This window comes from Centruroides sculpturatus, unplaced genomic scaffold (assembly GCF_000671375.1).
Source record: "Centruroides sculpturatus isolate CEXI.00-Female unplaced genomic scaffold, Cexi_2.0 scaffold40, whole genome shotgun sequence".
Classification (NCBI taxonomy): domain Eukaryota; kingdom Metazoa; phylum Arthropoda; class Arachnida; order Scorpiones; family Buthidae; genus Centruroides; species Centruroides sculpturatus.
In genome coordinates this window covers 988,893-1,003,398 of record NW_019384602.1, presented here as the reverse complement: position 1 = coordinate 1,003,398, position 14,506 = coordinate 988,893, and the positions used below count along the sequence as shown (strand labels likewise).

General features: G+C 26.6%; 1 protein-coding gene across 3 annotated transcripts in view; it reads left to right on the top strand.

Moving 5' to 3' along the window:
- LOC111625045 overlaps positions 1–13,350 on the top strand; it is a 23,811-nt gene extending 10,461 nt beyond the window's left edge. The window contains exons 4-7 of one of the 3 annotated variants that reach the window (XM_023368068.1): positions 2,753–2,860; positions 2,926–3,013; positions 3,099–3,238; positions 12,630–13,350. In XM_023368068.1, coding sequence (XP_023223836.1) covers positions 2,753–2,860; positions 2,926–3,013; positions 3,099–3,235 — 333 coding nt within the window. In that variant the 3' untranslated portion in view covers positions 3,236–3,238; positions 12,630–13,350. Of the gene's footprint in view, positions 1–2,752; positions 2,861–2,925; positions 3,014–3,098; positions 3,239–4,655; positions 5,047–12,629 lie in introns of those variants that run through there. The other 2 variants (XM_023368069.1, XM_023368067.1) reach the window with 2 other exon arrangements.
- Positions 13,351–14,506: the final 1,156 nt, after the last annotated feature.

Below are 14,506 nucleotides of genomic sequence, written 5' to 3'. Positions count from 1 at the left end.
GTGTAAAAACATTTTATTTTGATTAAAATTCTGAATGTTATAAGAAATTTTAAACTATATATAATATTTAAAAGAACATAAAATATTTTTTTATCTAATTAAATTATAATAAATTTTGTAAATTAAACTTCCAAACAATGTATATATAAAATTTTACAGTACTATAAAATTATTTATATTAATTTAATATTTAATATTTAGTAATTTTTGGTTTCTGACTGTGATTCTAACTAAATGCAAATTATCATTATTTCACATTATAAACTGAATTTAGAACTTTCGAATTATTTAGAAAATTAAAATATTAAAAAAATTTTTGCATTTTTCAAATTATTTTAATTAGCTTGATCTTTAATAATAGTTTCTCAAAAATAATTATTTCTAAAATATATTATATGTAATTTCGTTTGTTTTTATTAGAATATGATTGTAACATATTTGAAATTAATTATGTAAGTAGGTAGTAAATAAATAATTACAGAAATATATCCGTCAAATATAATTCAAACAACAGGATTCAAATAATAATAAATTAATTAACATTTATAACACTATCTTGTTTACATGAATAAAATTTTTATAATCAGAAATATCATTTATGATAAATAAAATTTATATAATATGGCAGCTGATGAGTTATCATTACAAGTGAAATAAAAATATTCAATATTATTCAGTTTTAAAAATAAATATATTGATAAATTTAAATGAAATTACAGATGATGTGAAAATGTTTGCTCTTATTTTTTATGTATAAGAAATGGATATAAATCTTTGGAAAGAAAAGTTTAATGTATAATTGAAATGATATAATTGAATATTGCAATTTTTAAATTTTGTTCTAAAGCTTATCTTTGTAAATATAAGGTGATGTGCTATAGAAGAAAAAATCTGGGAGTGACAGATTGGGTGGCCATATTTTTTTTACAAATTATTCTGTTTCAAAGTGTCACAAAGTAACTACATAGAACATTACTGCAATATACAGTATGCTGTTGCATTTCTATTTTGAAAATACACTTTCTTTATTTCATTCTCACAGTTCTGAAATCTTACAATCTTTCACTTTAGCAGTGAAAAATTTTAAGATTTTAGAATCATGTCATTCATGGTCATTTAGACTCATTTATAAATAAGCACATTATGGAAGTATTTTCTAATACACTGTACTTGCAGTATTTATTTATTTTATAGTAATAGTAACACTTCTATTATTGATACATTAAAAAAAAAATTTGAAATAGTATGAATAGTCCTATTACTCTACTGCATGTAAATGTTTTGTCTGCTAAATCTAGGTTTAATTGTATTGGGTAATTTGTATCCTTATAGTTCATCTACTTTTGTTTTTTTACTTATTTTTTCTTTTTTTACAAATCTACTACTAATTGTTTTATCTATTTCTAAGTTTGCCAATGATCTTTTGATAATGTTTATGAAGTCCTTATACTTAACTTAAATTGTGTTTCTGCAACATATTTGCATTTCAATGCATTTTCATTTTGGATATTTAAATTATTAAAATCTAAATATATGCTAAATGAAACCAACCATCTTTAATTCAATAATTTACAGAAAAATTAAATAAATCAAATTAAAAACTAGTTTTTTTAATACCAAATACAAATTACATTTAAAATTTCATTACTTTTCTGTAAAAATGATAATTTTTCCTAAAATGTGAATCTTTTACCATTTGCTTTTAATAATGAATCGTCACTTGTATTTATATAATTATATTTAAGTTTGTTTCATAAAATGATAAAAATTATATTTTTATTAGAACTAATAAAAATATAATTTTTATTAGTTCTAATAATCTTCACTCGATTTCTTCTCTTATGATAGGCCTGGCCTTTGTTCTACATCTTCCTTTTCTTCTTGTCTTAGCTTTACTTTCACTTTTGCTTCATCCTATCTTTCTTTTTTCTATTTTCCTATTTTCCTATTCCTGCTGATCACTGGCATTTTATACTCTGTCATCTGTTTTCTAAGAAAATTTCTTACATTCTTTATGCCAAGAGCTACTTCAGCATCTGGAAACAGATCATTTAAATTTTCATCTAACTGTTGCTCTAGAGCAGAGGTCAGCAATTGGTGGTCTGTGGACCATTGATGATCCATGAGAAAATTTGGGTGGTCCATGAAGAAATTTGGACATTGATCAACTGAAGGTTATTTGAAGTATTACGAGAGAACTTCAAAATGCTTAGTTGCTTTTTTCACTCATTGGAGGTTTTTATTCAGATCTAAAACCAAATACAAAGTGACTGTTATTAATAAATAATGAACAATAAACAATATTGTGAGTGCAATTGTTGTCCTTTGTGGAAAAGCACTAAAAATCCATAAACTTATTTCAAACAGGCAGTAATGAACTTTAGGGTTGCATTAATTTGTTATAATTAAACACACGAGTTTCATATTAATATAGTAAAATTGAACTTTTATGATTATTATTCTACAGATTTTGTATTGTTTAAAAATATTCATGATAGTGGTCCATGGGATTCAAAATTGTGAGTTTAGTGGTCCGTGAGGTCAGAAAAGTTGCCGACCGCTGCTCTAGAGGATTGTCTTTTCCATATGAAGAGAATCTCCTTCCATTTTGTAATTAATCCAATAATATTGGAATCATTAGTTTTTTTATTTACTCAAATTTTATACAATGGAAGTTTTATTTACAAAATCTAATTTTTGTCAATTTTTTATTTTACTATTTTGTATACTCATATTAATATTTATTTTTTAGCTCCAATCATCTTTTTATCCAATCATTTCACATTTAGAAGTAATGAATTCTACATTATTAAAAGATTTTGTGTCTGAAGAAATTGAAGAAGCAAGTGATGATTTGAAGGTAATTATATATTTTAAAAAGTAGTATTTGTTTAATGTTAAATTCAACTTTTTTCTATATTATAGATATACATTCCAGAAGCCCAGTTTGATTGGTCTAGTAGTGGACTTGTAAATCCTTTGGAAGATGAAATATGTTTAATTGATATTAGAGGTGTGTGATGGATTTATTTAACATAGTGTACATTTTGAATGATGCATTTATTTATTTGATATGACAGAAACTAAATTAATTTTAGGATTTGATGTAACAATAAATGATATTATGGAAACAGAACAAAAGTCACAGATTCATTTTTCTAAGCTTCCAGACTTATCCTTTATGCAAGCTAAATCATTAATATTTCCTTATAAAAAAAATTTATCATTACAATGAAAGGTATTTACATTTAAAATTTATATTATTTAATATATAGTATTGAAATTTAATGTGTTTTAATTTTTAAAAATATTGCAAACAGTGACTAAATTGTATTAATTCAAATATTCATTCCAAAAATATTTCTAATTTTACGGAATGACATTTGTACAGTTTAATGGAATCCATCATTTTTTAAAATGAAATATACATGCAATACAGTGTTTTGACTTATCATTTCAAATATGCCCAGTTTTGATGTCTAAGCAATACATACAGTATTGTTTACGTATACAAGTTTAAGCCTATGTGTAAAAACATTTTTTGGAGAGGTTTGTGATCATGCAATTCACTTGTGCACAGAAGCAATTTTTTAACAGGACTCTAATATATCTATTTTGTCTAATATATTGGAGTCCTAAATCTAGGTACAAAGTTATATAAAATTACTATTTAACATATTTTTGTGAAAAAATTTGATAATTCTCTGAATGAAAGCTTTTTTGCCTGAAGACATTGAGAAAAAATAACTTTGTTTCAGAACTTTTCATATCTTTATTAATAATCCTGAATCTTTTCAATCATCAGTTAATATACTTTGATAACCTTGTTTCTTGATTTCCAATATTATTCATTCTGCTAACAAAGATTGTCTCATTGCTGTTTTTATCAACTTTGAAATCTGTTTTTCATGATCTGTGATGAGATGTTTCCAGTGCCATCAACATATTTTTGTGGTTATTCTTTTCTTGGAGATAATTAATAACAACTCAATTTCCAGACAGAATTATCATTAATCATTTCCAACAAAATTTTTTAGCTTTGGTTCTTTTTAGATATGATCAACTTTCAAAATCTGTTTAAAAATAAATAAAATGAATAAAACTACAGTAGAACCCCTCTAGTCTGCCCTCGGCTAGTCTGTCACTCCGGTTAATCCAACCGTGGTTGGAGTCGAGAAACTTGTCTTGACTCGTCGGTGACTCACCATCCGGGGCATTTTTCTGTGTTCGTTACAGTATATGTTTTACATTGTGTGTACATGTACAGTTTTGTGTGTGTTTTCAACATGTCAGGAGTGAAACGTAAACACATTACTCTTTCATTAAATGAAAAATTAGCAGTGCTATAAAGACTGGACAAAGGGGAAGATTGTTTATTTTACTTTTTTCTGATAATTCGACCTTTTTTGCATTCCGATTATACCCCCAGTCCCAAAGGTGACAGATTAGAGGGGTTCTACTGTAAAACACCTAAAGATATATTTATTATTCAATAGAAAACTTATCATTTTAGCCTTTTTCTTTCATGGTCAAGTCTTGAGTCTTTGAGGCAGTTTGAGTATGTTTGTGTGCGTATGTAATAATAATAATAATAATAATGAAAATAAAAATTGTTACTTTATTGTAGAAAACTAATAAGCAATCTTTTCTTGTAGATGACCTTCATGTTCTATTATACTTGATATACAAAACAAGATTACAGTCATTATTTACATCAAAGAAATCAGAATATTTTTGAGAAATAATTTCATCTGGAAGGAAATTATGGCATGTGTCTTGAACTCATAATAATTAAATCTTAATCATATCAAATCTTAATTATATCGGGCAAATAATATTACTACTTTTGTCTACTGATATGTTAGTGAGGTTTTACTTGTTTTAGCAAATATATAATGCAATGGAAGTTAACTATATTGTCTATCTTTGATATAAAAAAATGTAATTGTAAGCATGAGATAATCATTTGAAATTTTGGTCATTTCAGCTAAATGATTAAAATATAGAGGAGAAGGTGGTATTATGGAACACTGCGGGTATTATGGAACCACCCCATTTTGAACTGATAATAAAGGCGAACTGTAGCGGAATGTGGCTGAACTGAACTAGGCAGACATCCATAGCAAGGGGAAAACCCGTTTTACTTCAGTTAAACAGTTGTCCGTATTTACTCAGCAAATTTGTTTTTTTCAAAATTCACAAGTTTTGAATGCTAAGTGAATTTAATTATTTTTAAAATATAAATCATATAGTTGTAGGTTCACTGGTGCATGTATTCCGTTCCAGAGACTTAGGGGTACATATTAATCTGTGTGATGTTCACGTTTTTTAAATTTTTGTCTCGACAGACATAAGTTAATTCGAGATGGCGATGCGTGAAATATGGACCCCATTGGTGCTTTTACAGTAATATAGAACTCAACTCCTCCGAACTCTCTCTTTGCAAGCAGACATTCGTCTGGAGCAATTTGTGAAAAAGACACTAGGTAGAAAGCCAATTCTTCCCGAGAATATCGAAAAAGAGCTGCTGGAATATATATTGTTGATGGAGGTCATATTTTTCTATTATAAAAGCATTTTTGCGATAAAATACATTGGAGTAAATAATTTGGTAATTATTTAACATTTTTTGTACTTTCCTATTTGTTTTTGGCTACATTAAAGCATTTTTTTGAAAATATACAGTAAGGTTCCATATTACCACCCGATTTTCTCTAAGCCTACTTTTGGACTTTTTGTACAGAAGCATTCAAAAACCATACTTATAATTACACTAGCGAAAAATCCAATTAGGAACATTTAGATTACTAGTTATCAGTACTTTTCGCACAAAAAATATAGGTGTAGTTATGATACCTTGTTTACAATTCACTAAAATGTAATTGGGGTTCCATAATACCACCTTCTCCTCTACAGATGGTCTCTTTAATAAGATAGTTCACTCTAATGTAATTAATATATAGAGCATCTACTTATATTAAGTTATTAGTATATGTTTTACATAATTCTTCAACATTAATTTGTTAACAATGTAAATAGTATTTTTTTTTACACTGTTAAGCAGAGTTAATATGCTAATTTCTTTCTATAATACACAATCAAAAAATAATGTTAACATGATTCAGTTTAATTTTAATTTACTTAATAGAATTTTATTATCGTATAAATTAAAATTCAATTACATTCAAATATTTTTAGAATATATGTATACATATTCTTAATTTGTGAAAAATCCTTACATATCTTCAAATATAAAATATTTCATTAAATTAACTAATAAAAATAATTTTATTAATTGATAAAATTAATATAAATCATAATAAAAATGCATAAGTATTGATTTAAGAAAGTTAAAATTATGTTTTAAAAATAATAAAATATATTTACTTTACTATCCTAAATTTTTATAAAGTTTTAAATGTTAATGTTAATTAAAGTTTTAATGCTAAAATATTACTTATTATTTAATCTATTTTTATATTCTTCCTTAATATATACAGTATGCATACATATATTAACTATGCACAATACTGCATTTTATAAACAGATAATTCTTTAATAAGCAGAATTCTGATAATTCAGTTTGGGCTAAGTAAAAATATTAATTAATTTAACAGTTTTCAATTTTATAAATGGCAAAACTTATTTTAATATAAAAAAATATTTGCTTAATAATTCGTTTAAAACTACAAATATATTAATTCTCAAAAATAACATTATAGACAGAAATGCTATATAAATCACACAAGTAAAAAGATCTTGATTTAGATAATATATTTGTCTCAAGAAGTAAAATATTTTATGAAAGATTCTAAATAAGATATATGAATAATAATTTTATTTATATTTAAAATTTTTAGCATTAATTTTCATTTATAAATCAAAATTTATAACAGCAAAACTAAATTTAATGAATTTGAACAAATGATGTTCTATGCTATTAAATTTTTGATTAAAATAATTTTTTTATTTTATTTAAAAATAAGTACTGTATATTTTTAAATTATTTTATATTTAGTTGTTATATAAAGTAGTAGTATTATTTCTTACACCATTTTTTTTCAGTATATATTAACCATCAAGTATTATTTATTAAATTTTGATTCCATTCAATCACTATTTAATGCAATGTATTGAAGTGTGGTATTTGTTCAATAATTGCTAGTCACTATATTCTATTATTTGTAGTAATTAACTAATTGATTAAAAGTATCAACTGTGATTTTTAATAATTTTCTATTTAGAAACTTAGACAAATATAGATAATTTATATCTATTCAAACTCAAGATAACAAAAACAAAATATAACAACTTTGAATACCTCTTCAATTAACATTAATGTTAATAATTATAGTTATCAGAATCTTCTGAATTAAAAATAAATGATGCATAATGAAATAAAGTATTTATCTATATAAGATTTATATATATATATATATGCTTTATTATTGTGATCCTTATATACAGATTTTTATCTTTTGTAAATACTGTTATAATCGTTTTTATTGGTTAATTGATCCTTATATATAATTTATAGAATTTTTTGTTAAATAAGTAATAAATTATTAAAAGTTAGAAAAAGTTTTTTTAATACTTTAATTTATATACTTAGAATTAATGTATTAAAAATACAGTATTAAGGACTTTGGAGAGTTTTTATCTTTTGTTGAATAATAAATGAATAGAAATATATTTTTACTTTACAATCTTAAGTTCAGTATTATTCTGTAACATTGAAATCAAAAATTTAAATTGATATTTACAAAAGTGATTTTTTTCAAGTGTTAAATATTCATAAACTTTTTTTAATATTAAATTTATATCATTTTTACTTTATACTAATATCTATGCATTTCCAACATCAAAACTATCAGCTTACATTATATTAATAAAGTTCATAACACAATGATAAGGAAAGCTTTGTTATAAAATTTTATTTCTGACATCATCTTGTAAAACTGGTTTATTAAAAGTATAAATTTGAATAAAAAGAACTACAAACTGTTTTTAAAATATAATTAAATTTGAAACAATTAAAAATATTGATATAAATTTGTGTGATTAGAAAATATTATATATACAGTAGAGCGTTGTTTATCCGAAAGTCGGTTATCCGAAAGAATTCCAGTTAGCAATTTCAATTTTCAACGCGAGTGTTGAGTGTTGAAGTCAACAATTTGACGTCATCAACGACGTTCCAACTCGAGTACGAAGTGCTTAGTTCCCATAATTCCATTCTCAGCAAGATGGATTCCATTCAAATGTCTTACCAATTACCCACAATTCATTGGAAAGTAGCAGTCAACATATCTGTTGAGTGCTGAGTGTGTTGAGTCAGCGCTGACAACAGCGCTACCTCAACGTTGAAAAAAGGAACGAATTTTAACGAATGTTGAGATCAGCGCTGAGTCAGCGTTGAAAATTGGAATGTCCCGAAATTTAAATTTTCGCTAGTGCTGTGGCGCTGCAATCTTTGGCTATGTCTTGGGCTACTCAAATATTTTACGCTTTTGATACTAAATTAACTTCTGAAGTATAATTTTTTATAGTTTTTATATTTTTCAATGTATTTATTTTGTTTGTACAAAATAAAGAGATAATTTTTAACGATACTATAGCCACGATTATTATTTTAAAAAGTTTACGTTAGGCTTAACATCGACGAAAATTCAACGCAAAGCGACACGCAACGGAGAAAAATTTCAGGATCGGATAGGTTAATGTATTTTTTCGTACATAATCGGTTATCCGAAAAATAAGTTATCCGAACAACCCCAGTACCCAATTGATTCGGATAAATGAAGCTCTACTGTATTTTGAAATTTTAATTTAAAGAAAATTTTTATTTCTGTAAAATTTTTAACATTTCAAATGAAATTATTTAAAAATATTAATTTATACAAAATGAAAAGGTTGCAAATTTGCAAAATCTCTTGTATCCATTCAATAAGAATATATTTTATAATTTGTTACTTTTTTTTAACTACTCATATAACTTTCATATGTTAAATTTAATCACTGTTATTTTTTTAATTTTTAGATATTATCTACTTAATTTATTATAATATATTTGGTATATTTATAGATTGGGTCACTTAATTTCTGACAAAAGCTTCATGATCAAAATAGAGAAACTCATTATAAAAATATATTTATTTAAATATATAATGCTGTAGATGTCTGAATGTAAAACGTTTAATTGTCAATTATTAAATTTTCTAATTTCAAAAACTCATTTATGTAACATTCTCTAAGGCCAACAGAAACAATTGTTCACGTTGATAAATACAAGAATTGCTTTCATACAAATAAAATATTTTATTAAATGTAGCACTAATGCAGTTTGAATGTACAAAACATCTCAAACATTGACATCAAAGCATTGATCAATATCTGAAATCCTCCTTCATTCTACTGATATTTTATTGCAGTTGTTTCTAAACTTTTGTAATGCTTAGTTCCTTTAATCTGCTAATCTGCTGCCATTTGGTAGCAGCACTCCTATATGTATATATATACTGTGGTGTATATTTTTTATAGGGAGTAAACCCAAACTGGGTAGTACTCTTTCTTTCTAAGAATAATTGATGTATTGGTATTATAATTAAATAATGTGAACAAATAAATGAAATTATAGTCCTTAGGCAAAGGACAAATACTATATTTATGTTATATAAAATGTATGTAGTAGAATTATTCTCATATGCCATACTTGCTACAACTTTAATTGGTAAGAATAATTACAAAACAGTAGTACAAAAGTCTATAAAACTGTTTCTCTGTCTTTTTTTAAATCTATTAATAGAGAAAGAGTGTAATATAATTCTGAAAAACAAAAAAATAGAAAAAGGCTTGTATTTATTTAGAAAGTTCTAGTAAGAGGGATCTTAAGACACAATTTAGGCAGGCAAAAAAAGTGCTGCATGAATACTGCCAATGCATTTTTTAATAATTCACTAATAATTAAAATAATGATTATCTGCTCACTGTGCCCTTGACTAGTTAGGCAATGCCACTGGGTGCCATGGCACACAGTTTGGGAATCACTGCTTTGTGTATTTTCTTGTAAAGGCATTACCTTTGACGTGCTTTTTAAGGTGTAATATCCTTCTAGAGAATATTACCATATTTTTCTACAGCTACTACAAAGAGATTTTTTCATGTTCAGATTTGCTGTGATGGATTCCGGTTAGGCCATGCCCACAATAAAATGCAACGAAGAGTGTTAATAAATGGACCCCATATATATTCAAGCTAGCCATGAAAATTTCTGAAGATTGGATGGACTCCATCTATCAACCAGGAGCATTGATGGACAGATCCATCAGTGCTCCTGGTTGATGTCATTATTTGAAAAGCTGCTTTGTTGGAACTAGAGAAGTTGTACAAGAGAGTTTTGAAGTTAGAAAATTTACCATTGTAAAAGTTTATAAATGATAGAAAATATCCTTCTAGAAAGATATTTCTAATAATTCAATAGTTAAGAGGATCTAGAATCTACCATGAAGGATTTAGGTTCAAATTCATCTAGACCTTCATGATTTTTTAAAGATAATTTAACAACCCATTCTTTATTTATTTTAGCCAACTTATTACAGGTTTCAGGCATACCTCTGACACAAAATTGAAAATATTATATACCAGTATTAGTGCCTCACATAAAAATTCCAATTCAATCTAATCCAGGTAATTACAGTATAACAAATCCTCATAATTAATATTTTGCCAGCATGCAAGCAAGGCTTTTGTTTAAAAAATTATATGACTCATCTTATTTATTTACTATGTATTATTTATTTATTATGTATATATATATATATATATACACACAGTATATTGTATACAGGATATCTGTTAAATCATAGAAAATGATTCTAAAGGTTTATTCTCACAAGATTTTGATGCTTATTGTATTATCACATAAGACAATTCCTGCTTGACGTCAGTAATAATCTGTTCCTAAAAATCAGACTTTATTCAATAAAACCTGATCTATTTTTTATTATTTTAAACAGGAAAACTTGATATGTTAATCGTAAAATCAAAACTACCAACTAATTTTTGAAAATCTAACTAAAACACAATATAATGTCTATCTAAATATATAAAATTACTTGTCCTGACTGACTGACTGACTGGGTGATTCATCATCGCCCAGAGAGCAAACGGCTGAACCTAAAGAGGTGAAATTTGGTACACAGTTAGGGTACGTCATGAAAACGCACACTAAGAAGGGATTCTTCGAAATTCCCCCGTGGGGGGAGAGGGAGATGATTAAGGGTTAACCTGAAGAACGGCTTCTACTGTACTATTTTAGATGCGATTTTTTGTTTTCAACTACGTTTAGTCTTCATTGAGTACTTAGGTGTATTAAATTGATAACATTTCAGACATTGTTATAAATATTTTTATCTATTTCGATTTTTAAAATGTTCGAATCGTTTTAAATTCGAATTTGTTATTGCATATTGGTTCGATTGTAGAACGATTGTAAACGTTCCAGAAAATTGATCAAATTGAAAATAGTTCGTTTGATTCTTGACAATTCTCATCATTCTCAGTGGTAGGTGTTATATAACAATTACTATGGTTGTTGAAATACTGAATATAAATAAGGTTTGCTTGCAAAATCTGCGCGGGCAAAGCCACCGGTAAGAGCTTTCATGCTGTATAAAAGAGATCAAGTCATTCAGTTAATATAATTTATATTTTTCGTATTTACATAGAGATTTATTTTTCCTTAGGTTTGACAGAATATAGTAAATACAATATATTTCAAATTATGTAAAAAACATTAATATTGCATAATTCATCTAAATACTTGATCACACACACAACTTTTCGGTACAGAAAATAATCATTTAAGATTTTCAGCCTTCTTTTGTGAAGGATGATTTAAAGAAATCCTGTATATTCATATTTATACGTGTGTATCGTTAAAATATATAAAGTTTAGTTTAAGATATAACAAGATTAAATATGAAATAGGATATTGCAGATTAGGGCATTTAAGTGACGAGAAAAACTAAGTTCGTTCCAATGTAACTCCAATGAGCTAACTTGGCTACTATGAATCAATGTCTATACGGGAATCTCTATTTTAATAAAAATGAATTTATTAATATACAGTAGAACCTCGATTATCCGCCCCCCGATCAACCGACCCCTCGGTTAACCGACCGTCCTAGTCGGCAAATTTCAAATGTCCGCTAGTGATGTGGCGCTACAATAGCGACGATTATTATTTTAAAAAATTTTTGTTAGGCTTAACATCGATGAAAATTCAACGCAAAATAGGTTAATAGCGATATACTAATATACTAATTACATGGGATATAATAATATACTACACTAATAATGGATTTTTTCATACTTTTCGGTTATCCGACTTTTCAATTATCCGACCAACCCCAGTCCCCAATTAGGGCGGATAATCGAAGTTCTACTGTATAGCGATCATATTAAAGCAAGATTATTTCGCTTGGTTTATTTGTTTTTGTAATTTTACGGATATAAATTTGATGTGTAATGTTTTATTGTGTTAAATTAAAAATGTTTTTTTTAACCTAATAATGATTTTAATTCTTATTGTATGTGTGATTATTAATAAACGGGTGTTCTTTTCCTAGATGTTATAAAATTCACTTCAGTACTAGACGTACAGTACTTTCTATTGAATCTACCATCCAGTTGTTATAGACCGATTTGGAATTTCTGTAAATTAAAAAGATGTAATTTCAAATTGATATTAGCATTTGCATTGGTCATGTGCTGTGTTCAAGCAATGAACCTGTAAATGGAAAATCAGCATAACAAAACTTTCTCTAGTAATTAACTGGTGAATTTATTGTAAATTCACAAAAGAAACAAATATTAAATAACACAGATTCAAGGCTGTTCCATGGCGTTTGAAAAAAAAGATTGCGCAGAAAGTTTGGAATATTTTAAAAAGCGTTGCGCCAAAAAGAATTGCCGCGAGGTGGTGCTCTTGAATTCAAACATTGATGAGCTGGACTGAACCATATTAAGGAGTCCTTAAATCTGTGGCACCTCCCTAAAAACATCAAAATGCATTGTCGTCAGACTTAGGAGGCTGAAACTTTGAGGACAATCTTAATTAATTAGAAGTGGATTAGTTGCAAGATTTGATGACATCATACAAAGCAAATTAAATAAAAGGAGTTATTTTAAATAAAATAATTTCAGATACACTAAAATTCGAATGTATTTTAAGTTTAAAATCATGAATTTAAAATTTTAAATCCATACCGCTAAAATGATTATAATACAGATTAGAAAAAAAATACTTTATTTCTTTTTTCCCCTTATCTTTCCATGTTTCTGTAAACTTGGATTGTTTGTTTGTTGAGTTTGCTATTTTATTTTGTTCGGAAACTGATCAAAATTATATATAATATATTGTATCGGTCTGATACTTTGATTAAAATTCATTTAAATAATAATGTATGATACTGAATAAAGCTTAGCACACTTAAAACTTTGAACCTGGAAACAGAAATACAAGGAAATTGAAATAATAATGTAAAATTAAAAATAAATTACGAGATACACTTCCGTAGTGAATGTCGATCCGTAAATTCCCAGTAAAGATTGCTTCACTTTCATATTATTCTATATTGTAGTGCAGTTTTTTACGCACGCACTATGACTAAGTTTTGCTAAGTTATTTAAATAAATACATTCGTCATAATTACAGTAAAGAAAAATTTTAAAAAATCTAAATTATGCTCATGAATATTAAATAAATCAAACCGAATAAAATCTTTGTCCAATTATAAGAACGTCTTAACTCAAATGACAGTCTTCAAGATTATGTATAAAAATACAGATTAGCTCCTCTAAGAATTTTCTTGTTTGGATTTACAAATTTATCAGAATACATTTTCATCTCTGGCTTGTTTTCATACATCTTTTTGAATGTTACTTTATCCATAACTATATTCTCCTTTTAAAAATTTGCAATAAGCCATTTATCTACTTATTCATTACATTTTACTTTCCCGGCTATTATAACATAACACGGGAAAGTATCATCTCAAATTTTCACTTTCTTGCTACTTTCCTGATTGTTTTAATGTAACATGGGTTACATTCCCGACTTACTGTATAATAATGTAATCGTGTCACATTTGACCTTCCGGGTTTTCGGATCGTGATGTCTTGACATCTCTGAACCCAAAAAGTAAAACAAAAAAAAAAAACCTGATACCTGAAGTTTGTGTTTCCTGTAATATATCAGGGTGGGGTAATAATGAAGGAATGAAATTTGGCATGGTTGTTTATAAGTCACATTGATCCTGTTAAATTTTGGTGGTTAAAGGTCTAAAGGTTGAAGAGATGGGAAAATGGATGCCATATGTCGTATCTCGAAAGGGGTAGGACAATGATTTTACTCGTTATTAACATTTACAATTCTTTTATAAAATTCATCGTTACCCCAAAATTAGGCTTTTTGCCATTTTATTATAATTTTTTTATGATAAAA